Source organism: Cnephaeus nilssonii (assembly GCF_951640355.1).
Source record: "Cnephaeus nilssonii genome assembly, chromosome: 7".
Taxonomy (NCBI): domain Eukaryota; kingdom Metazoa; phylum Chordata; class Mammalia; order Chiroptera; family Vespertilionidae; genus Cnephaeus; species Cnephaeus nilssonii.
This window is the reverse complement of record NC_137078.1, coordinates 60,350,255-60,375,579: the sequence shown is the minus strand read 5'-3', so window position 1 is coordinate 60,375,579 and position 25,325 is coordinate 60,350,255. Positions and strand designations below refer to the sequence as shown.

Here is a 25,325-nt window from a genome sequence, read left to right as displayed (position 1 = left end):
CTACTCTCTGTTAGTTACAAGCTGGGGATACAAAGAAATCAGATCCCATCTCTTTGTTTAGCAAGGGAGGAAGAACAGCACAAGGAATGTTCATAGAGCACAGCAAGTACAATGATAAGGACATATACTTACAGAGTTCCTTACCCTGAAAAATTGTTCTCACTGTTATCCCTGACAGAACTCCATTATCTCTCTCCCAGCAGCTATCAAAGACAATAATAAAAACACCAACAAACAAGTACAATTCCCGATTGTGTCCTGTATGGGGCACTGAGGCCTAAGAAATTTGTTAATTATGTCGGAAAGAAAAGTTAATTATAAAGCAAACAGATTTCATTCCTTATGAGAACATAGAATATGAGGTGTCAGGGGGTCCCCAGAATTCATTCAGGTTAACTGCTTGTGTGTGTGTTTTTTTAAGTATGTTTTTATGATTTTAGAAAGAGAGGGAGAGCAAGAGATAGAGAAACAAACATCCAATGGCTGCCTCCAAAGGACACCTATTGGGGTTCAAGCCTGCAACCCAGGCATGTGCCCTGACCAGGAATAGAACTTGCGACCTCTTGGTGAATGGGACAGTGCTCCACCAAATGAACCACACAGGGCAGGGCTAGGTTAACTGCTTGTTTACAGTGTAAATAGCTTCTCTCTTTTGGTCTCCCTCCTCCTAATTCTTTCTCTTTAAAATTGCTGCCGTCTCAGGTCTACTTGCTTGAGGTGTGTGGATGAATACTCACTAGTAAGTGGATTATAAAAGATTATGAACAGGAGGTGTGTGGATGAATACTCACTAGTAAGTGGATTATAAAAGATTATGAACTGTAACTTCTGATAGCAGCTTTCTTCTCTCCATTGAGAGTAATTGTAGGTTTTCTATTCTGTGAGGCTTAAAAAAAAATTAAAGTGACTTCAAAGGCTATTAAAGTCATACTGCTTTGGAGGAAACCATTAAATTGTGAAAGGATAACTTGGCTGATTTGAGCTAATTTGGTCTAGTTAATCATGATTTCTCAGTAAGAATTTATGTACAGCCCGGCCAGTGTGGCTCAGTGGTTGAGCGTCGACCTATGTCAGGGTTCGATTCCTGGTCAGGGCACATGCCCGGGATGCAGGCTCCAACCCCAGTGTGGGGCATGCAGGAGGAGGCCTATCGATGATTCTCTCTCATCATTGCTGTTTCTGTCTCTCTCCCTCTCCCTTCCTCTAAGAAAGCAATTTTAAAAATAATAAAAAATAAAAGAATTTATGTGCAGTCATATTTTTAATGCTGTTAATCTTTGAAAGAGATAGAAGAGCCATCTGCTTAATTACTGCCAAATATACTCTGCCCCTTGGGCTCTGAATTCTGAGTAGACATGTCTTGTCAGCATTAGACTCCAAGCTAGAGCTAAGCTTTCTTGTGGTAGTCAATGGGGGAAACTGAATAGGAAAGGCAGTTACCACTGGGGAAAATGCTATACGTACCCAGGGGTGACTGACTATGTCTGGGTATGAGCAAACTGCTGAGAAATGTATTGTACTCCCTGAAAAAAAAAAAAAAGCCATCTCTCAACATAGTAATGCATGCTGATGGCATCTGTAATGCTGTCAGAAAAAGAGAGATACAGTATATTCTTCACACTCTGTATCGATTTATAGCCCCCCCCCCTTTTTTTTTCCTTTGATTTGGTTGGTGTGCTAGATAGTTCAAGAATCTGAGAAGGTTAGAGCAGGAAATGGCACCTAGACTTCATCTCTTATTTATAGTCTGCCTCGTTCCACAGAATTTATATCAGTTCAGGATTCGTACAGTTCAACCTACTGAAGAGATTAGGAAACTGATTTGCTTAGAATTTTTTCCCCAAAATCCTATAGCTAGTTAGTGACAGTGCTAAAACTGAAACTCCTACCTCTGTCTCCTTATTGAAGTGAGTGATTGTTACATTTATTTAAAAAAAAAAAAGCTATGTTAAATACAAACTATTTGCCAGGTACTGCATTTGCCCTAGATCAGTGTTTGACCCACAGTTGAGAACCGCTGCTGTAGAGCCTAAGACCATCAGAAAACACAGATATTTACATTACGATTCATAACAGTAGCAAAATTACAGTTATGAAGTAGCAACGAAAATAATTTTATGGTTGGGGGTCACCACAACATGAGGAACTGTATTAAAGGGTCGCGGCATTAGAAAGGTTGAGAACTACTGACCTAGATGATGTAATACTAGTTGAGATTAGGAAGGACATGAATCTTGTCTTTGGAGTGCTTACCCTCCCTGGGCAGGGCGGGAGGTGGTGGGGGCGAGGGGGTGTCACAGATTTGAAGCAAACATTCATACAAATCAGTTACGTAAATTATGAAAGAAACAGTCCTATGATCGTTGTATAGGATGCTATCCTATATAATAAAAGCCTAATATGCAAATTGACCAAACGGCAGAATGACCAGTTGCTATGACGCACACTGACCATCAGGGGGCAGATGCTCAACACAGGAGCTGGCCCACAGGGGGAGCACCGCTCAGCCAGAAGTCGAGTTCACAGCTGGCGAGCGCAGCCGCGGTGGCAGGAGCCTCTCCCACCTCCATGGCAGCGCTAAGGAGCAGCAAGCCAGTAGGTGGTAAGGAGCAAGGGGTCCCAAACTGCGAGAAGGATGTCCAACTGTCCTGTGGGGAGCGAGCCTAAGCCGACAGTCAGACATCCCCCAAGGAGTTCCAGACTACTAGAGGGCACAGAACAGGCTGAGGGACCACCCCCCAGTGCATGAATTTCATGCACCAGGCCTCTAGTAAACATATAATGGAGATCCTAGAAGGCTTGTTGCAGGAAATGACATTTATGGTGAGCTGTGAAGGAGAAATAGGAATAAATCAGGCAAAGGGTTTGGGCAAGAGGCATGCATGCAGAGCAGAAGAGAAGAGAATGAGTGAAGGCCCTGTGGTGGGAGGAGCTTGGCTCAGCTGAGAAATGGAAGGAAAGCCAGCCTAGCTGGAGTGGAGCAAAGCGAGCAAGGAGAGAATAAGAGGCCAGAGATGGGGACTGTGCTCAGACTGCCCAAGGCCTTATGGCCTCCACAAGTCTGGGCTTAGGATCCTAAGTGCAATAAGAAGTCACAGGAAGGTTTTAAACAGGGGATAGACATGTCAGATTTTTGTTTTGGAACCATAACTTTGCTGGGTGCAGAATAGCTTGGAGAGAGGATGAAGAGTCTAAGTAGGGAGACCCCATAGGATGCTCTTACGTTAACACCGGTGAGAAATGATGACGGCTTGTACTAGGATAGGATGGAATGAAGTACAAAGATTCAAGATATGTTTTGAAGGTAGAATCAACAAGATTTCTTTTTCTCACAAGTCAGGGTTTTTTATTTAATACATTCTAATCAAATAGTAACAGCAGTAAATAAACACTTTGAAAAACAGGCCAGTATCCCCTTATATCTGGAAGAAAATTAAGTCAAAGTTTTCTACATGGTAGAAGGGAGGCAACTGCTGATGTCCATGGTTAGACAATTCAAGAATCACTTGCAAATTTCTATAGCCATTTCCCCAAAAAAATCCACGGCAACAGGTTGGGACACAGCTGCTTCAAAGGGTAAAATGTCCTAATTCTATATGGTTTTATTAACAGGGACTAGGTTGCACTCGTATAGCATGGATTGGATATATAATTGAGGTGTGAGAGGTTTCAAGAATGACTCTTGGGTTCTTGGCTGAAAAACGGGGCAGATACTGTTGACATTTACACAGGTGGAAAGGAAATTGACTATGGAACCCTCTGGGGACTAAGTGGGATAAAGAGCTCTGTTTTATTTAAGATGCTTGTAAGATATATAGTGGAGATGTAAAGTAGGATATGCAGATCATAAGCTCAGAAAAACATCTGGGCTCACTATGTGAATTCAGAAGACATCGATATATAGACAAGTCTTTGAACTTAAGGAAATAATTTGCCTAGTTGAGGTTATTGAACTCGCACTGGAGGAGAAGGATGGGTGGGGTATACATTTAATAAAAACATGTCAGGTAAAGGCAGTCATGTGATTAAAGCCCCAAAACAGAAACAATGAGGGCCAATTGAGCTTTTTCTAGTGGGTGAGAAGTGAAAATATGGGGTGGGATTGCGAATGCCCTCCTAAGTAAGGTAGTGGCTATCCTGTCTACACTGGTCATCTTGAGAGATCTGTGAACAGTCTTAAATCTTTACACAGCGGTAAGAAGCATTTTTTGTGCTTCATTAGTTTATGTTGTGAAACCTTAAAGTTGGACTTAACATAAATCTTGAGATAATGGTATCGGTCATGAAGAGTGACGGGTAAATCTCCCACAGAACCACCACCTGCCATTTGTTAGTAACATAGTGGAAATGAGCCCAAATAATCAGACCTGGTATTGTAGGAGTTGTACTGTGCCTGTCACCCCAGTGATGAAGTTTCAGCTCCCACCTCCTCTGCTCCTATTAAGATGATAAGGAGTAGGATTACCCTAACCCACAGAGCCTTGCATGTCTGGATCTCTGCTCTCCCCATCCATTACTCCTCTCACAGAGTCCACCCATGTGGGGACTGTCCTATACATCCCATCATCCTTCAATTGGCAGAACAAAGTTAAGCTAAGTGAGGAGACTGGGAAACTTTCCAGTTCAAAGAACAAAATGCTCTAACCATTAGTGGGGCCTAGAGGTTACACACACCCTTTTGAAAAATTTATACTCCTCAGTGCTGAAAAGGTTGCTGGCTTTCCAAAAATGAGCCTCTGCAGCACCTGCCTTACTAAGCAGGATTTGGCCATCATCACTCCTAGCATCATCATTCTCTGTCACTAATAATTGTATCTCAGCATCCCTTGAGTAACGTATTTTTTTTGTGACCAATTGTTTTGTATGTTATATGTATATTTTTGATTCTGTAGTGCTGTTCATGCATTTTCAAACTGAGAACTGAGGAAATGATTATAACTTGAGCCAGGCACTTGGCATTTACTGTGTACTGATTATGCCTGTGTTAACATCCACAGAAATGAAGATGCGGTCAATCAGATGGCCGTTGCTCCTGTTCCGTTACCATCAAGTTCCCCATCTTTTATTGAGGTAAGATGGCTCCTAATTAGCTTATAGTGAATATATTAGATGGGTTTGTCATAATTCTTTTTTTCCAAATCTAGCTTTTTTGACTTTCAGTATCTTAAAATTCATAAAATTTCTTATCTAGGGAATATACATAAGTAAAATAGAAAGTATTTGAAGTACTAGTATGATTATAAAGTAATGTAAAACAATGTTACACAAACACTTTAGAAATTAACCATAGGAGTATTGCCTTCCTCAAAGTTTCTTAAAGTTTTTTTCTAGACATAGAATATGTCCTCATTTCTTAGAAAATTCTCTTTTTTAATAACTGAATAGTAGTACCCCTTTCTTTATGGTTTCAAAACACTTTAATACCTATGATTGTAGGTGTCTTTAAATAATTACTTTCATCTACTCATAGGGAAACTACTAACACAAGATTGCTATCATAATGATCTGCTTCTAGAGATATGTAGATAGATAACCAGTGTGTCTTCCCAGCTGAGGGAATATTACATTCTCTTTATGTTTTTTAGTTATTGAATTATTTTTTTAATTTCAAAAAGAAATACATAATTATTATAACTAATCAAATGCAGGTTTATTAGAAGAAAGGTTGTTTTTTCTTTTCCCACCTCTCCATACTTTTTCCTTTGCTTCTACAACAAAAATGAAGTTGATTTCCCCCACACATGTTGGCCTCTCCATCCCTTTATCTTTGTTTCTTCTACCTGGATGCCTTCCCACTTCCTCCTTATTAATTTTCAACCACTAATTCCTTGAAGAATTACCTGTTTGGAAGCCTCTTCCACATGTTCTATGACTCAAAATGAATAAAATAATTTATAGAGAAGGTGTAAGTCCTCAAATGAGAGAGGCTATTCTTCTGACCAGCTTCATCCCACACCATTCCCTTCAGTAATCTTTACTTCCTCACAGTTAAATAATACTCATGATTCCTTGAAAGGGTAAAAATTATCCTTTGTCCTCTGTGTGGCGTCACCTGGGCCTTATAGAAAAAGACAGACCCATTTCTACATGGGTTTAGCAAGGATTCTGTTCCTTGTAATTCCCTCATTATCTTAATGTTTTAATACCATCAGCATTAAAATTAAATTTAAAAAAAGAAAAAAGAATGTAGGATTGGCCCTGGCCAGTGTGGCTCAGTTGGTTGGGTGTCGTCCCATGCACTACAAGGTTGCTGGTTCGATTCCCAGTCATGGCACGTGCCCAGGTTGTGGGCCTGATCTCCAGTAGGGAGCATGCAGAAGGCAGCTGACCGATATTTTACCCTCACATCGATGTTTCTCTCTCCTTCTCCCTTTCTCTCTCTCTAAAAATCAATTTTTAAATCTTTTTTTTTTTAAGTAGGATTGTAAGCATCACTCTAAACTGTATGTTTTTGAAGGGCTAAGCTTTTTGTCTTCTTGATCATTCAATCCTCAGTGCCTAACACCTAGTAAATATCTATGGGGTAATTGAACTGCAGGAACCATATTTTGGCTTTTCTACTGTATCCTTGATGCTTTATTCAGTGTTGAGTACTTCTTATTGATTCAATTCATTCTGCTGCTATTTACCAAATATCCACCTTGTAGAGCATACAAAGATTAATTGCAAATAGTCTGTACCTTCAAAGAATTTAGAGTCTTATAGTAAAACATGTGTATTACTAAAACAAGGTGCCCTCAGAGATAAAACTTTAGGAGGAGTTCACAGAAGATGAATGGTGTTTCCTGATAGGAGAAAAGCTGTTTCTGATCAATAGATTGTATTTTAAAATATGTATATGAATATGGTTGGATAAGAATGTGGGAATAGCACAAATAAAAACACGGAACAAAAATAAATCAGGGTGTAAAATGGGAGAAAATGTAAGGGTCCACGAAAGGGAGTAAAAGAAGTTGGGGTTAGAAAAATAAATTGAGGTCAAATGAGAGAGGCTTGATCTTAAATCTCAGAAGGTTTGAATTTTATGCAATAGGCACTTGGAACTGTTGTAGGCATGTTGAACAATGAACTGGTCTGATCAGGACTCTGCTTCAGGTAAAGTAGTCTAATAGCAATGTCAAAGATGTCTTGAAGAGAGAAACCCAAATAGGAAGCCACTGCTGTGGTGTCTCATAAGAGGCACTGAGGACTCAAGTGTACTCGGGTTGCACGATATTTATTCCATTCTTTGATGAGGCAGGCTTCTATATCTTTATAGAAGCAAAAACTTTTTACTTTCCCTTTTTCTCAGAAAGTTGTGCTTTTTTTGAATACTAAGTGAAATGGAGCAGGCCTGATAAAGAATGGAGAGGCTCGTTATCTAGCAAGTGTCATTAGCATAATTTCCAATATATCTTTTTTTTATATTGTTTGAAGTATTACAAATAGTAGTACATATGTCTCCTTTTTCCCCCCCTTGACCTCCCCCCAGCCTCCCTTACCCCCCAGCATATGCCTTCACCTGCCCCCTACCCCCCCCCCCAGTGTCTTGTATCCATTGGTTATGTTTATATGTATGCATACAAGTCCTTCGGTTGATCTCTTATAGCACGCCCCCCAACCTCCCCTGCCTTCCCGCTGTAGTTTGGCAGTCTGTTCAATGGTTCTTTACCTCTATATCTATTTTTTCCCCATTTCTTTTCTTTAAAAAATCTTGCAACTGCAGACTAGAAATAAACATATAATAACAAAAAATGTTTGAGTCCCAATTTCAATGTCCAACAGTTCTGAGACCAGGTTTCAATGTCAAATAGTTCCTTATGTGTACATGTCAGCAATGATATCTGGATGATGAACAGATGGTGGCAATGCAGGTCCGACCCTCTCTGGTTTGGTCCTGGGCAACCTGCATCGACGCACAGCTGCTGACTGCTAGCGTGGCAAGGCGTCATCAGAGTCTTCCATCTCTGGACTGTTTCTCCTCTTGTCTTCATGGTTGGAGCAGACCTGACAACTCCTCTCTGTTGCAGGAATCCACATGGTCTTGGAGTAATTTTCTGAAAATATACGTATATTTTCATATATTTCCAATATATCTTAATTGTACACTGCCTTTCTGGAATTCTGAGCAGCCTAGAAGGTATGCTCCTCATTGGAAGTAGAAGAAAGAAATTCAAACTGTCACATCAAGTAAACATGACTTTGCAGAAAGAAATATTTGTGAATTTAGGCTGACAATGAGACAAATAAATCATTTTGTGGTTTTTTGAAGAGAGCATTGGATTTAAGAAATATGGAGATGAGAAAATTTAAACCAACATTTGTTTTATTTTTTAATAAAAGAACTTTGAACTATATCAGGGATGTATAGTTGCTGGGGGTTTTATTTCTTTTGCTTAGCAAAATCTTAAATCAAATTAAAAGGAAAACAGTTGTATATACTAATATACTGTTTTGTTGTGTTAAATGGGAGAAGAAGGTAGAGAACCACACTATGGAACATTTATCTGATCAGAGCTGTGTTTTCCCAGTCCATGAAAACATCCTTACCCAATTTAACTTTTATTAATAGCCTACTCTCAAATTAAACATAAATTGCTGCTGTCAGGATTCTCACCGTCTAGTTGGAGAAAACTATAGTCAAATAATTGGCATGAAAAAAATGAAGTAGTATTAAAAATAAAAATTTGTCATCACTTAATGGAGAAGAATTTTTGGAGGAGCCCAAGGGAGGAAGATTAGAACGACCCAAGGGAGGAAGAAGAGACTTCTCAGTGGGGATTGAATAGAACTTCTCATCAGTCTTTTTATTTTACTATTTATTTATTTGGAGAGAGAGGGTGAAGGCTGTGTTAAATGTGTAATCACAAGCCTTGCCTTTTCTTTTCGTTCGTCTGTAAAGCATAATTCACCGTGGAATCTTATGACCACGGCCTTCATGGGGAAGGGTCATTCTCCTTGAGCAGCCTCGGCTGAACAGGCAGCATGGGGCAGGTGTTTGAAGATCACAAGAGAGGAAAGGAATACCCAGCCATGAGGATTAGCTGAATCATCTTAGGTGTCAGTGGGCCGCCATCCATCAGCCAGATGGCCTTCACACCACTGTGATCCAATCATGCTTTGGAAATCATGCTAGCTGACCTATTTTCCCCTTCCCATCTCTGGCTGATTCCTGTTTTCTAAGCTCCTGGTCAGCGGGGTATTTTGAAGGCTCCTTAACACACATGAGCCATTCTGTTCTGAGAGCAGAACCCACGTTGTTTTGTTCTGTGCCTCATTAAAGCATGAAACTCTTTTATAAACTTTAGCTCTCCTGAAAAACTAAATGCTCTACTGCAAACCTCTCTCAGTTGGAACTTCCTTTTTACCTGACTCTCCTCTCCATCTGTGTTTTGACTTTAAACCCCACTATGGAGCCATTTCAAACTAAACTGGTAAAGCTTTAGAAAGGGCTCCTGGTACAGTTAAAAAGAACATTGACTTTGAAATGCAATAGACCTAAGATGAATTTTTAAATGAAAAAAACAAAGGAAATGAATGAGGCACAGATTTTGAATTCAGGATCTTTCTGTCTCATTGGGGAGTTCAATTCTGTACACATATAATTAAGATACAAATGAGACAATGGCACATGTCATAAGTTCAGGTAAAATATTAGATGAGTTAGAGGAAGAAGTGATGTTTTCAGCTAAGAAGGAAAGGATTTATTGAGTAAGTAGCATTTGAGACAGAGCTTTGTAAGATGTAAAGGATATTATCTTTTGTTTTTACTGAAATCATAATGATTACATAGGCTGCCCCGGCTAGTGTGGCTCAGTTGGTTAAGCATCACCCTGTATACCAGAGGGTCATGGGTTCAATTCCAGGTTGCGAACTTAATTCTCAGTGGGGGGTGTGCAGAAGGCAACCCATTAATGTTTCTCTCTCTTGCTCTCTCACTAAAATCAATAAAAACATTTTTTAAAAGATACTGCATTCAAAAAAAAAAAAGAAGAAGAAGAAGAAGAATTCAGAGACCATTTGCAACCTAGACTGCTTTGCCCATGTTTTCTCAAATTTTCTAAGTTGAAGCATTAAGCAGTTGTTTTCTCCCCCACTATAGTGTTCCTTTTCTAAAACCAAGAAAATATATTACTGAGAAATATAAAAGTAAAGATTCCTCTCATTTTTTAAATGCTTTCTTTCCCACTATTCATATAAGGCAACAGGGTATGGATTAAGAACCTGTCTCAAAAAAAGCTAGAAAAAAAGATCAAGTATACCTGGTGCTGTGCTAATAGAACTTTTACATGTTTATCTATTAAACTTCAAGGCAACCTAACAGGGTAGTATTTTTAATTTGGTATTTTTATCTGTACCTTAAAATCAAGTACTCAGATTTCAAAGTAACGCAGAAAGTCATATAATTCTAAGTAGCAAAGTTAAAAATTTGAATCCAGATCTCACCAATTCTAATATCCATGCTACTTTCTTTCTTGGACTTTCCTTTTTTTCTTTTTCTTTTAGCTCATTTCTCACAACTCTCCTTTATTTTTTAAAAAACATGTAATAAAACACACTAATTCTTCTATAATCAAACAGTATAGAAATAACTAATGCAAAATTTCCCAATCCCTAACCCTACCCTTCAGAATTAGCAATTTTTAAAATGTGTTCTATATCCTTACAGATATTTTCCCTTCTTCAATCTGTCTGTTACATATAAAAAGATTGTCCTAATTTACAGTCTTTCAATGGTGTGTAAAAATTCCTGTTTCTGCATTATCAATACTGAATGTTTTCTTTCTGTTCTCTTGTCTATTTGATAGATGAAAGAATGCTATATCTGCTTTAATTTGCATTTCTTAAGTTATAAGTGAGTTAGACTGTCCCCAAATCAAAACTATTTTCTTTACAAACAATCCCATTTGAATATGTAGTAATCCCAGAATGGTGATATTTTAAAATAAAAATCTAGATAAACACAAGTAGATACTCCATTTATTATCCTTATGTGCCCTTAAAAAGTAAAGAAACTTCTAGTTAATTAACTATAACATTTAATGTCATAATTCAATTGAGGAGATCCCTAATGTGTTTTGGAATTTTAATGGATCTTATTATTACCAGATGTCTCATTTATGTTAAATAAGTATTTTTAGTAGTCTGCAGGGAAAAAAAAATCAAGAAAACAAGTATTCAATTCATCCATTGTTTCAACCAGTATTTGTCGCATTTCCATGTGCCAGGCAGGGTGTTTAGGTGCGTGAGTTGCAGAAATAAGATAAATACAGTCTTTTATCTCAAACAGTTTAGTCTTGTGCAGAAAATAAATATCTCAGAAAGTTTAGGCTGGAGAGAACAAATAGCTGACTCTAAGAGGGGAAAACAAGAAGTAAACTTATTAGCTCTTATTAGAAGATGCTGGGGATGAGGCCGGGCTTCAGGTTTGCTCGATCTAGTGGCCCAGTTCTTTCCATCAGGGAACCAGTTCTTTTCATCTCTGTCTTTGTCGTCATTCACAATGCCAGCTTCATCCCAAGACTGGTTCCCTCTTGCTTGTGGGATGGCTGGCCATGCTATTTTGAGCTTCATGCTTTCTTGTTTATTTGGGATGCCTGGGGACTTCATTTCTTTTAAGATCAGGAAGGACTTTTCCAGAAATTTCCAGCAGACCTCTGTTTGTGTCTCATTGACTAGAAATAGAACATATACCTATTCCTGACAAAATCATTGGCCAATGAATGGGATTAACCTTAAGGCAGTCAGGCCTCTTGGAACAGAAAGTAGGGATCAGCTTTTTCTAAGGCATATCTGTGAGCAATAGAGATAGATATGTACCTGGCGGTGGGAGGGTGCGGCGGGTAGGGGGGGATGCCCTTCTATTGGAAAGGAAGAAAATAGGAATGCCTTGGAGAGGAAACAGTACCCACTGCGATAATAAATCAAGCAACTATGATTGAGCATCTGTATAGCTCAGGTCACTGTGAGTAAAGAATGACATCAGGGCCATTTTTCTTTTCAATGTCTTCTAGGATCAGAGCGGCCCCGAACCTGTGAGTAGTGAGGAAGACGGTAGTCTTGAAGTTGGTGCTAAACAATTGCCTGAAAATGAAAACTCCAAATTGGTGAGAATCCTGGGTGGTTTTCATGCAGTGTTCTCTTTAATGATGTATTATTTATGTTTGTGCCACTTTGAAAAGGACCAACTGTTAACGTTTTCTTCTTTAGGAATCTTAATCTGAGCCATTCCATATAGTGAGCAATTCATTCACTCCAAAGAATAACATACATATTCTCCCACCTTCTTCACACTTGAACTACGCTGTCTGGAGCTAAAGAAGCAATCTCTCTTATAAGTTGTTTTTTTTTTAATATTGGGTATCTTTAAGCATAAGACTGTGCTGAATTAATCCTATAAGCATAGAAAGAGAAGTTGATTTTATTTCATTGATTCATAGGAAGATATACTCAAACCCACCCAGGGACTAGAGTATTAAGAAAGAGGCAGTTTTAGAGAACTCTTTCTCTTTCTGTGTCCTAATGTTCAATATTTTATTTAGTGTTATTGAACTTCTGTGCACTAGGCATTTCCTGATCCTTGTAATGTAGATGCAGAAAACTTTCTTTTACACATGAGCAAACCGAGGGTTGATGGTAACTAACTTGCCAGAGGATGTTGTAGACCTGGAGATGGGTCCCGTCTGGTTGGACTCCCAGGCCTTTGCTCGTAACCTACCTTTGTGTTTGGCAGCCTGGCACTTCCAGGGTTACATTTCAAGTTCTAGAAAGAAATATGGGCTTTTTTCCTCTGTGTTCCAACATGTTAAATAAATGGCCTAAATAATCATCCAGTGATGCTTGGATCCAGGCTGGGGGGTTGCACCTTAAAGCACTCTGCACTACTGCCTCTCAGAGAGGCATTCTCCAAAGATATACAAATGGCCAATAAACACATGAAAAGATACTCAACCTCATTAACCATTCGAGAAATACACATCAAAACCAGAATGAGTTTCTAGTTCACACCTCCTAGGATGGCTCTAATAAAAAAGACAGATAATAACAAGCGCTGTCAGGGATGTGGAGAAATTGGAGCTCTCATATCTTGCTGGTAGGAAAGTGGTACAGCCAGTTTGGAAAACAGTTTGCAGTATTATTTAATAGCTAGTCATTATGTACCTATCACTATAGTAGGCACTTTAAAATATTACTTCATTTACCTGACAAAAAATACTATGCCATGTGATGTCTGATACAGGTTCAGTTTATCATTTTGACTGCTTAAAAATGATTCCTAAATGTTTTTAAAATGCTGGTATCCAGGTTTTCGAAAAATAATTTAAAATGCATTTCTGATGATCATAGGCTTCTTGTTAGGCCTTCCAGGCTGGAATTCTCGGGTGTATATCCTGCTTATTTTTAAAACAAAGCCCTGAACTGTGTGTTCAAAATCTATTATTACCTCCCGTTGGCACTCCCATCAAGAGCTGCAGGATTCTTGTGAGCAGACATCACTGTGTGGTACTTATTTTCTGTTTCAGATCCAGTAGGAAAACTGCATTTATAGCAAGAGTGTAGGAAGTTCCCATAGGAGCATGAGAGAATGTGTCTGAGTCAGCATTGGCCTCTCCTTTGCAACAGTATGCAAATTGCCAGTGGCTGAGTTCAAGTCCATTCAGATATGCCGCATTTTTCACAGCTCATTGTACTTCATATCTTGTATTTCTGAAAATCACCTGAGATTTGCCTACATGATAAATTTCTCTTTCTTGGTCATAAAAAGGATAGTAGATTTACAGTCAAGTCTACTTCCTTTATGAAAAGTCACGAGAGAAAAGCTTTTGGCTTTTTCTTCCATTCTCTTCCCCTCTGCATTGTAAATGAAGATAACATAGAGCCCAGTCCCCATGGCTCAGCATCCCTCATCATTGATGGTTCTATCTCTCGCTCCCTCTCCCTTCCTCTCTGAAATCAATACAAATATATATACTTTTAAAAGATAACAGAGAGAGCAAGGGGAGCAGGTAAGGTAATCTCATGAACTGAAACACAACAGAACCATAGGTGCATATTTTAAACGTAGATTCACACCTTTGATGTTCCCTAATTTACTTTCACTCCCAGCCACTCTGGAGACTTGTTATTCAACTTGAAATTCAACTTGCCGAGAAGGAAACTATTGCTTATCAGATTTTTTTTCTAAATTGAGAAAGCCACCTTACTGTCCTAATTAATGAGCACGAAGGGCCCAGAGGAGGAAAATGCCAGCTCAGAACTCGGACTTTCTTACCTGTCTCCGGTGCCCTGGCCCCTGTATCCAGAGCTTCTTAGAAATAGTGGTGCCCAGGCACTGCTCTTGGAGTCTGTAAAGTTTTCACTTCCCTGGGGAAACCTTATTTGCTGACAAATTTTAAGATCCTGTCATCTAAAACCTATGTTGATTATTTTATCTTTCAAAGGGAGCAGAACTTAGGCAAGTGTGTATTGAAGGCCTGTTGTGTCCCGGGCACTGTGCTGGCCACGGGTCAAATCCCAGTGAACAGCACACACAGGTCTTACCTTGAGGGAGATTTCCGAACTGCCGAGGATAATGGCCGCTGATGCTTTTGGAGCATTTACTCCAAAAGGCATCCATCTAAATGTAGTAATTCATATTTAGATGACTGTCTCTAACCCTACTTTATGGGTAGGAAACTGAGGCACAGAGACACTCAAGTCATAAGGGTCACTGCAGGATTTGAATCCAACTCTAGATAAGTCATAGTGCCGATGATGCTATTGAAGGGGAAGTTACGGGACCGTGAGAGCTTTGGCTAATGGACTTTCACCTAATCTACGTGGTTAGATGAATGCCTGGAAGTTAAGCTGGGACTGACACAGGCAAAGGTTGTTGTCTTGTTTCTAGTGTAATCAGAGACTACAAAGGACCTAAATCAACAGTAGACCATTTGTGTTTGTTGTTCATCTGATAAGCAAATTTGTTTTTAATCGTTAAATTTGAACATTTGGGGGCTGAGCACTCTCTTAAGTTGCTGTCTTATACTCAGTGCACTTCTTTCATCTACATTTAGCTCCCTTAGGCCTGGCCCCTGCAAGTTTGTTCTCCTGATGGATCTTTTCTGGGGTCCACTTCGTTTTCATCAGAGGCCCGGTGCTGCCGAGGGGTCTCTGCGTGTCTGCTTGAGTCTGCTCTGCTGCAGACCTGCGTCCTCAGCATGGTGGGAGGGTGGCTGCCACCGCTCCTCAGCCCGGCTGCCAGAAAGAGGCTGAGTGGCTTCCCCAGGGTCCGCTTTGGAAAAACCACAGGATGTTCTTGTGTGGCTCAGCTAGGACCAATTACTGTGGCCAGACAGACAGGGTGTTTTGATTACCCAGCTTTGGGACAGAAGTCAATGAGCTTCGGTGGTGATGATTATGCTCCCATTATTATGTATTATGTAGACAATTCCCAGTGTTGCTTTTTATGTCCACCCATCTGAAGCTGCTGCTCTTGATCAGAGTAATTTGCCTGGCCCACAAAGCATTTTCTTTCAGGAGCTCACCGCACCGTGCGGAGGATTCTCACATAATGCACACAGAAGGGCCGATCCGTTTGTTTAGCGATGGGATGATCTCTCCACGCTGCTTCCTCAGTCTTCTTATTTAGAGGTCCCCTGTGCAAGGTCAACACCTTAGCATGTCCCAGGACCTCAGCTTTGAAGGTGCCACGAGCTCCCTTGATGCAGTAGTTGGGAGATCAGCAAGGTCTAAATTTATGTTTAAATACAAAGAAAGTGACTCACCTAAGGTCACTGCAGTGGCTAGTGCCATTTGTTTCTGTTCCTGTACAGGCGCAAAATAAGCAGCATGACTTGTTCTGACCTAATGTCAAATCGAAAATGGAATCACTGTGTTGAGGCTGAGTCCTAAGACTCTTGTGTGCTTGGGGAGAGGTGAGCAGCACTTTCCATTTCTCATGTGATTTACCCCTGGGTTTAGGGCAGGGGCTCTGGAGCAGGACGTGTCTGGGTTAAGCTCTGGCTCGGCAAATACCTTAGCCTTTCTGTGCCTCGATTACGTCAACTCTAAAATGAAGATGATAGTAGTACCTAACACAGGCCTATGGTGGACATCCACATCTGAAATGTGTAGCATTCGAGCTCAGCGGCCACGGTCAGGGCTCAATAAGTCTTAACTGTCGTTATTATCATCATTGCTGTTGTGTACCAGCTCCATCCTTTGGCCCAGAGGTTCAAGTGTAATCAGTAGAAGAAATAGGTCAGTGTGTTGGACCACATGCTTTTCAGACTTTCTCATCTTGTTCTTCCACCTTTTTGAGGACAAGATAAGAGAAAGGGAAGGGGACTAACACTTCTCAGGCTCCTTCACATATGTATCCTTGAGTGAACTTCAAAGTTTCCATAATTATTTCTCTAACATCTGTTTCACCAAACATGTAAATGTCGTAAATGCCAGGCTCTGTTAGTGTTTCACTGCCAGCACAGAGTAGATGCTCAATAAGCACGTGTTGAATTCAACTTGGTTTACAGCCCCTTGTTCAGATAGCTGTTATTGAATTCTTACTATTGTAAAAAAAAAAAAAAAAAATGAAGGTTTCCAAGACTGCTATTGCTAGTAAGTAGTGAAACCAATCTGAACCGAGATTTTTCTGGCAGCTATTCCAGCACCCTTTCCTTTTATTTACAAGTGCAAGTGATGAGGACAAATTAAACCAAATTAATAGCATGTCTATGTGATATGCAAATTGCATTTTTAAGTCTTTCCGTGGGGAAGTCAGCTTCTTTGTCCCACTGCTGGCTAATCTGGGTGTAAACAGAGGGAGACTTGCAGACCTGCCGTGTCATTTTCAAATAGAGGCTCCTTTGCTCTTCTGAAGGCCGTTCAAGCCACACTGGAAGGAATAACGCCAATGGTTTCCATTTATAAGGCAGTTTAGAACTTCTATTCTAAAAATTCCTGTGTGTACCATTTATTAACCTTCTCATGTTTTTCTCCTTTCTTTTCAACTGTGGTCCTTTAAAGGATCACTTTCCCTGTGTACCCTTCCTTTCATGACTGGCTCTGAAGTCCACTCAAGGGAATTAAGATTTAAGTTACCAAACTTTGATTCATTCAGCACAAGCCCTTTATGAAGCTCATATTCTATTCCACTGTATGTTGAAGAAACAGATAAGATAAACAAATAAAATAAAAGTCAATCATATTAGTATAGTATATGGGAGTCAGACACTTAAAAATACAATATGAATGTTGCAAAAATAGTGATAAAATAAACTGGTCATGCTGTGGAAGGGCATCACCCAGGGGTCCAGTGAAGAATTATGGGGTAATTTTATAATTTAGTTTATGTCATTCAGTCTGTTTAGGAGCAAAGTTGTAAAAAAATAAAAAGGCCAGGGTTGGGGGGAGAAGTTCTAGGTTCTTTCTCCCATTTCAGGGAAATAAGAGGGAATTTAAATGAGACATAGTTCTGGTCCTAAAAAGTAAGTTACAAGTTGACAGTTAAGGGTAGTCACAATCATCCAGGGATCCTAGGCTGCGGTCTCAGGATATTACATGGTGGAGTTAAATCTCTCAGGTTATAAACTGATGAACAAAAACAGATCCAGAGACAGAGAAGCATCGGTCAGACTGTCAAACCTCAGAGGGAAGGAAGGGGAGGGTTGGGGGGAGGGGGAGAGATCACCCAAAGGACTTGTATGCATGCATATAAGCATAACCAATGGACACAGACACTAGGGGGGGTGAGGGCATGAGTGGGGGAGTGGGGGTCAATGGGGGGATAAGAACACATATGTAATACCTTAATAAGGAAAAATAAATAAATAAATAAAAATCTCTCAGGTTGTAAACCAATAGGGTATTGACAAGATGGCATGAGATTCTTACCTAATCTAGTAATGATAAATGGCTGGGCATAACCTGATCATTATCTACTGTATTATTAAAAATCTCATGGGAACCTGTTGAAGAAAGGGTATGTCAAGATGCCCCAAAAAGAAACTAGAATGAGGGGTGGAGGTAGGGGTAAGAGGTCAGAATCAGCATTCCCCAAAGGAGAAAGTGTCCTGTCTGAGTAATTGTTTTCAGCAACCCTATAGTAGAGTTAGGAACATGGATTTATCATAGGTTGATTCCATTTATTATCATCATTAGCATCTTTATTAAATATTTGTTAATTGCCAGGTATCAGGCTAAGTGTTTTTCTTGTATTGCTACTTTTAATCCTTTTAGCATCCAATTTCCCCCCATTTTTTCAATGAGGAAGCTGATGCTCTCAAAGGTCAGATATAACCTGCTCACGGTTGCAGAACTCTTAAGTTGGGGAACTAGGGTCACAGACTCCTATCCCCCCATGCTAGAAGTTATGCTTCTCATCTTCAGATCACTTGCCTGCCTGCCATCTAGGTTTCTCTTAGATATTTGCCAAAGGCCAGAATAAACCCATCCTCTCTCCTATCCAGATCAGTCTCTCTCCATGTTCCCTGCCCTGTCCAGACCAAGCACAGGGCTCCGTGCCTTAGAGTAAACTTGCCTGTAAAAAAGGATGGGACATGGTGGGTGGCTGACATAAACAGCCTTGTCCACTTATCATTGTCATCATTTATTTCAATTCATTTCCCTTTAGCTATGCATCGGTTTCCCATATCCCATAAGTTTATGATAGTTTGCTTCTCTCCTAAGTCTGGACTCTGCACTCCTCCAAGGGGTTCAGGACTAACTTATCTTTGTATCTCCCAGTGTCTTTAATGAATGTTTTGTGTTGCTTGTTTGTTTGTTTTTTGCCTCTAATCGGATATCTTAGGGGGTGGGGTTCTAATATCAACATTTGGACTCTAGGGATTACTGGTGTGATAGAATAAGAAAAAAACTGGTCGAAATAACCACCAAGGATATCTGATAGGCTTACTGCCTGACAGATCTGAAAGGGTGAATGCATTTGGAAATGACAAGCTTGCATTTATTTCCAAGACTTAGTCCAGATGGATGAACAGAACTTCTATGCACGGTGTATTGGTCATTTTTGTAGGAGAATGAAGCCCTGTTAAACCGTGCTTCACACCCAAAATTAGAAAGAACACTTGAGCCTTACAGTGCTGCTAACTGCTGGTATCTTTCCCTTTCAGGAAGATGTGGTGGCAGATCCGCAGAAGGTGATGGAGTGCCCAACCGACAACGTACGTAACTTTCACTTTAGGTTTTGCTCCACAGGGATGGTGTGCATTATAAACAGGTTCCAGAAGGAGGTGATTGCAATGAAATCCCACCCTTTCTTACTCGACAGGAAGTTACAGATAGTATGGCTTACAGCCTAGAAGTCAACCCACAACTGTGTCACCGATTCTGTGGAAATATCCCCTGTACATCTCCCGGGAACTACACACCAAGGAGGTGTTTAAAACTGGGGTGTGCCCCAAAACACACTTGCACCATGTCTTACATGATGTCGTAAATAAAAATGTGAAATGAGAGAACTTGTCATTTTATAACCTTTAGTATTCCTTATATTTTGAGTTTCACTTCTCTTAAAAACTATAAACTTCTGTCAAATTTGTGTCCTTTGTTGCTATTGAGTATTTTCTTGTTTAAGTCCTGATTCTCATGTCTGTGTGCTAGGTTATACTTTTGTGCTACTAAAATTTACATTATTGCTATATTAATTACTTTTATGTTTAAAAAACTTTGGATGACTAGAGCTTACAGAAAATATGCGATATTTCAAATCTTGCCAAAGAAAATGCCTTTGAAAAGTCCTCCAAAATCAGATGCTAAAAACTTAAATAAAAACAAATAGGTATATGGAAAAAAACAAATAACCAAATTCAGTTCAACTGAAAACCTGTAAGCAATTATTTTTTTAAAGTATAGAATCACATTTTTTTACTTATGTATTTGCAAATACTATGTATGTGTTAAGACTTTATTTACTGCCACCTAGCTCAAGGCACAGATCAAACATCTCTGAAATTTTACAGCTCGCCTTTCTTCTTCTTGCTGAAAAAGGAGCACTTTTAAGGCATTATCCTTTGGGGAAGTGATTACAAGCCTTTTCTGTGGCTGCAGAAGAGAACCAGCCCAGAGATCAGTGGGCAACATCTGCAGCGAGCCCATCAGCTCATTACAAAGAACTTCCCAAACAGCCGAGCTGTTCCAAGCCGGAATGAGCTTCCTTGTGGAAGTGGAATTTTCCATCCCTGAAGGTTTTCCATCAGAAGCTGGCTGATAGTTTATTAATATATTATCAAAGGACATAAAAGAAATTCATAGCTATTATTAACTGAATTCCTAAGTTGTTCCTGGCACAGTGTTAGACTTATTTATGTAGTTCTCTCTTTAATCTTCAAAAGAACCTGGCAAAGTATGGCAGTATCGCCACCAATTTACAGATGAGGAAGTTTGGGGGTAAGGAGATTAAGTGACTTGCCTGTGGCCACCAACAAACGTAGCAATTCAGATATTCTTTCGAGTAATAAATTTTTTCTCTATTATGAAGTCCTGATGAAGTGTAGACCCTTTCCCCAGAAAAATACCGATAAGTATAATTTTGATACAATTACAGTTGGTTTTATAGTTTCCAGAATTCCTTCTTAGAAACCCATTTATTCTGGGTTAAAAATCCATGGTTTAACTTTAAGAAGTAAGTCTCTCAACTTAAAAAAAAGAAAGAAAGGAAGGAAGGAAGGAAGGAAGGAAGGAAGGAAGGAAGGAAGGAAGGAAGGAAGGAAGGAAGAGAGAAAGAGAACTGTGCTTGGGCTCCACACCCCTAGGCACCAAATCACTTGGGGATTCCAGTATTCATAAATTTTAAAAGCTCCCTAGCAGTTCCTATTATGAAGTACTGGTTTAGTTAGGTTGGATGACTTTTAAGTCCATTCCTGCTCTCATATTTGAATATAGTAACATTCAACAGCAAATCCAATCTTTTTGACCTTTCATCCTTAGTAGTTTGGTTTTGTGTCAGTAGGTGAGTCCCGGGAGCATATGGTTCATCTATCACCATACCTACCAACAAGAGGGCTGCTTCTAAATATACTTGTTTGGATGTTTTCCTTGGTTTCTATTAACTGTTTCCTGTGGGGGTTTTTTTTTTTTCTTAATTGAATTGAATTCTACCAATATGTATCGGAAACCTATTATGCACAATGAAAGGGGATGATACATGGAACTGGGATAGAAAAGTGAGGAACATACATTCCCTGCTATTTATAAAAGTCATGCTGTAGTGCTTGCTGTCTCTTGTGCTTTCCTGTTTTAAAACTCACATGATTTTTTTCATAAAAGAACTCAGCACCTTACATTCACCTTTGTTATCAATGTTCTTTCATGAGATGATATAAATCGGAAGTTAGATGTAAATACCATATGAGTTAAGATTAGGCTCATTCACAGCAAGAAGTTCCTCTTTTACATAACAGTCGGGATTTGATCAGTTTCAGGTGATAAGGTGTCTCCATGGTGACATGCATCCAAGCACCTCTCATATGATTACTATACCAGTCTTATTATTCTTATTTGACTATATCGGAATCGTCAAAACATGGCATCCAATTATGGGTCTAAGGTGGCCACTCCAGGTAGTACCATTCCGTCCACTTTCCAGCTAGGGAGAAGGGGAAAGTATGATCCTTGTCCTTAAGAGAATGATCTGAAAATTATGTAGTTCATGTCTGTTTACATCCCATTGACCAGGACTTCCTCTGTGGACACATCTAAGGTCAAGAAGGCTGGGAAAGGTGGTTTTTAGAGAATCTGATATCTAGTTGGTTCTATTGTTTAGTGTTCTGGTAGTAATCCCTTGTTTGTCATTCTTCCACTTCCTTCCCTTTATTTTTTTTAATATGTATTTATTGATTTCAGAGAGGAAGGGAGAGGGAGAGAGATAGAAACATCAACGATGAGTGAGCATCATTGATCAGCTGTCTCCTGCATGCCCCACAGTGGGGATTGAGCCTGCACCTTGGTCATGTGCCCTGACCAGGAATTGAACCGTGATCTCCTGGTTCATAAGTTGATGCTTAACCACTGAGCCACGCCAGCCGAGCCCCTCTTTTTAAAAGTATTGAAAACATGCATTTGAATAAGTCTTTTTATAAGTATATGGCTATTATTAAATGATGGTGATAGAAAAACTACAGGAGAAATATGAACATCTGTTCAGTTTTTGCCTAGCAGCTGTTTGATAAACTTGTAACATTCTTCACTACCGACTTTAAGTCCTACTTCTTCCTCTAATTAGCTGTGTGATTTTAATATGTCACTTGACATTTTTGTCTTATTTTCTTTCTCTGGAAAAGAGAATAATATCATCTAACTCTCAAGGTTGTTCTCCTGATTAAATGAATTATGGATGTAAAAGTGTTTTTGAAAACTGGAAAGCACAATACAGATATACAGGGTGGTATTGTTGCACACTGCACAAGGCCTTGTACTGAGGCACTGCCTTCCTCTGACAAATCTTGAGGTGTTACCATTCTGGAGCAGTTACCTTGATCCTATTTCTAGACTCCAGGGACAGCCTGGTGCTTCACTGCCTCCACCAGAATCTTCCAGCTGGGGATGGGTTCCCTGGCTAACTACAGATCCAGAAGGCAGGTCAGGTCACAACCTATATTTCTTAACTGCCTGTTAAGCAAGCATGGAGTCCTTTTGGTTTTTCTCAGTTCCCCGATACTAACATTCATTGGTAGTATCATCAATAATAATCCAGAATCACAAGTTAATTTTCTAAAGCTCACATGTACCTTCATGGAATTACTCATTCATTTTCTACTCTGAGTTTCCATGACTTCAATTTTGCTCTTCTATATGCATTTATCCGCTTACTTTTCATTCATTCATCAAACATGTATGGAGGCCCTACTATTTTGAAGCACTGGGGACCAAAGGCAAATAAAGTACAGTTCTTCGAGGTGACCTAAATGTGTTAGGTGTACCTGGCATTTAGTAGGCCTTCAGTAGATGTTTGTTGTCCCTTCCTTCCTCCCATGTTGCTCAGTTAACCTACCTGGTGCATCACTGACTATTGTGAATGTGTCCAGAAGAGACAGGTGGTGCTGTATGCTCAGAACATCTGCAGCATAGATTCTTTTTCCTTGGGCACGGCACAGATTTACGGACTTCACATTGATTTCATCAGAATAAAGAGAAATTATTAAAATTTTGGTTTTGCTTCCCAGCCCCAGCTTCATATACAGACCACAATTATAGAGTATCTTCCACTTTTATCCTTCTCCTCTTCCTTGATCCATTACTCATCAAAGCATTTTAGACATAAAGTTCAGTAGGAAAGCATGGGGAATGGGATAGAAATCATCCTAACTTCTTCTTGCCCCTTCTCCTACTCTAAATTCTCAAAAGACATTATTGGAATGCACTATTGTTTTGGTAATAATACGCCAATTTTAAAGTCTCTCCTCTTTGACATTTGTCAAATTTTTCTTCCTTTTGTAGGCTGTCAGCCAGATGAAACAGCAAAAATATTCGACAAAAGTCTCCTTCAGTTCACAAGAGATACCTTTAGCACCAACTCCATCATACCATTCAACAGATGCAGGCTTCACGGGCTGTGGTAAGGTTTTCTCTCTGAGCAGAATGGAATTGACTCATACTTTTAAAAAGGAAGGGATTGTCCTAGCCAGTTGTCCAGTGGTTAGAGCAGTAGCCATTGAAGGGTCTCAGGTTTGATTCCGATAAAAGGCACTATCCAGGTTGTAGGCTTGATCGCCCGGTGGTCAGGACAAGTGTGCGAGGCAACCAAGCAACCAATCAATTGATGTATCTCTTTCACATCAATGTTTCTCTCTCTGTCTGTCTCTCCCTCTCCCTCCCACTCTCTCTAAAAATCAATGGAAAAAAATATCCTCAGGTGAGGATTAACGAACAAAACAAAAAAAGGAAGGGCTGGTGAGAAGAGCACTAGACTAGGAGTCAGGAAGCTGGGCTTTGCACCCCTCCTCCACTTCCTTAGCTTTGAGCTTGGCCAAGTCCTATACCATTTTCCTCATCTCTGCCACTGGGATTGCCTATTGCATATTGAATATAAAAGTACTCAGTAAATGCTGTTTGAATCTGAAGCTTACAAATTATTCTCTAATCTCTCCAAAAGATTGTGTTTACTTCATGAGTAATGTCTCTTAAAAATCATATTGAGCCAAATTGTTAGCCTTGCATATGTTGATGTAAGCTATTTGAAGACTGATAATTTTCAGTGCTTAGAGAAATTGGTATTCACTCTCTCTCTCTCTCTCTCTTTGAATTCCTGGCTTGAATTATGATGACTGGCGGTTGAAAATAGAACTTCAAAATGAATAATGAGTATTTCCATTTTGCTTTTATGCAATGTAAGTCAGTAAAAGGCGGGGAAAAGGAGGACTATTTACAACACCATGTCACCAATAGCAAAGCATAAATCTACATGAATTTAGCACGACTAACACCTTATGGTATTTATCCTTACATATTTTTATAAATATTAGCTCATAAAAAATTTAATATGCAGATACTATTCTAAAGAACTGGATTTGTACTAAAATACCTGAAGAATGTGGTCAGCAAATGACCCCTGGGTCAAATTTGGCTCGCCCTCTGTTTTCATATGGTCTACAAGCTACAAATGGTTTTTATATTTTTTAAGAGTTGGAAAAATCAAAAGAATATTTAATGACAGTGATGTGAAATTCACATTTCAGTGTCTATAAATAAAGTTTTATTGAACACTCATTTGTTTACATATTGTCTCAGGCTGTTTTCACACTCTAAGGATAAAGTTGAGTGGTTGCAATGGAGACCATATGCCCTATAAAGCCCAAAATATTTACTACCTGGCCTTTTACTGGAAAAGTTTGCTGACTGCAATGGAGACCAATTGAGTTTTGATCATATATATCACATATTTATGCCTCAATAGCAGACATTAATCATCCTACAATTTAATCTGTGGAAATGTATTCAGTCAGTCACCTACTTATCCAGCCTTTATTGGGGACTTGGTATGCATGAGGCTCTGGGCTGGATCCTATGAGAGAAATAAATACCGAGACTGAGTCAGGACTGGCTGGTGTCAGGCAAAAGTGGAGGAGGGAAGGAAGTGCCATCGCCAGCATCTCTGACTATGTGTTCACTCTCTTCTCACTCAAGAGACTAAACTAGTCATTTACAAAGGAGTATAACCTTTTTAAAGCACCCATGAAATGGATGTACATTGTTTTTATTGTTAGTAAAGGAGATATGAAGTATGAAATACACATGCTGCAAAAACATCAAGCGACAAATCAGGTTTATAACATTCTACTTCTAATATAGCTTCTTTTTTTATTATTGTTACTGAGGTTGTGTCCCTAAATTTCTCACTCTTCACCAAGAGA

At 39.5% G+C, this 25,325-nt stretch overlaps 1 protein-coding gene across 3 annotated transcripts in view; it reads left to right on the top strand.

The window, feature by feature from the left end:
- Nucleotides 1–25,325, top strand: part of PATJ (PATJ crumbs cell polarity complex component) — a 313,058-nt gene that overhangs the window by 212,800 nt on the left and 74,933 nt on the right. For all 3 annotated transcript variants that reach the window (XM_079776628.1, XM_079776629.1, XM_079776630.1), the window contains exons 30-33: nucleotides 4,998–5,070; nucleotides 11,994–12,086; nucleotides 19,089–19,139; nucleotides 23,413–23,530. In XM_079776628.1, the coding sequence (XP_079632754.1) occupies nucleotides 4,998–5,070; nucleotides 11,994–12,086; nucleotides 19,089–19,139; nucleotides 23,413–23,530 (335 nt within the window). The remainder of the gene's footprint in view (nucleotides 1–4,997; nucleotides 5,071–11,993; nucleotides 12,087–19,088; nucleotides 19,140–23,412; nucleotides 23,531–25,325) is intronic.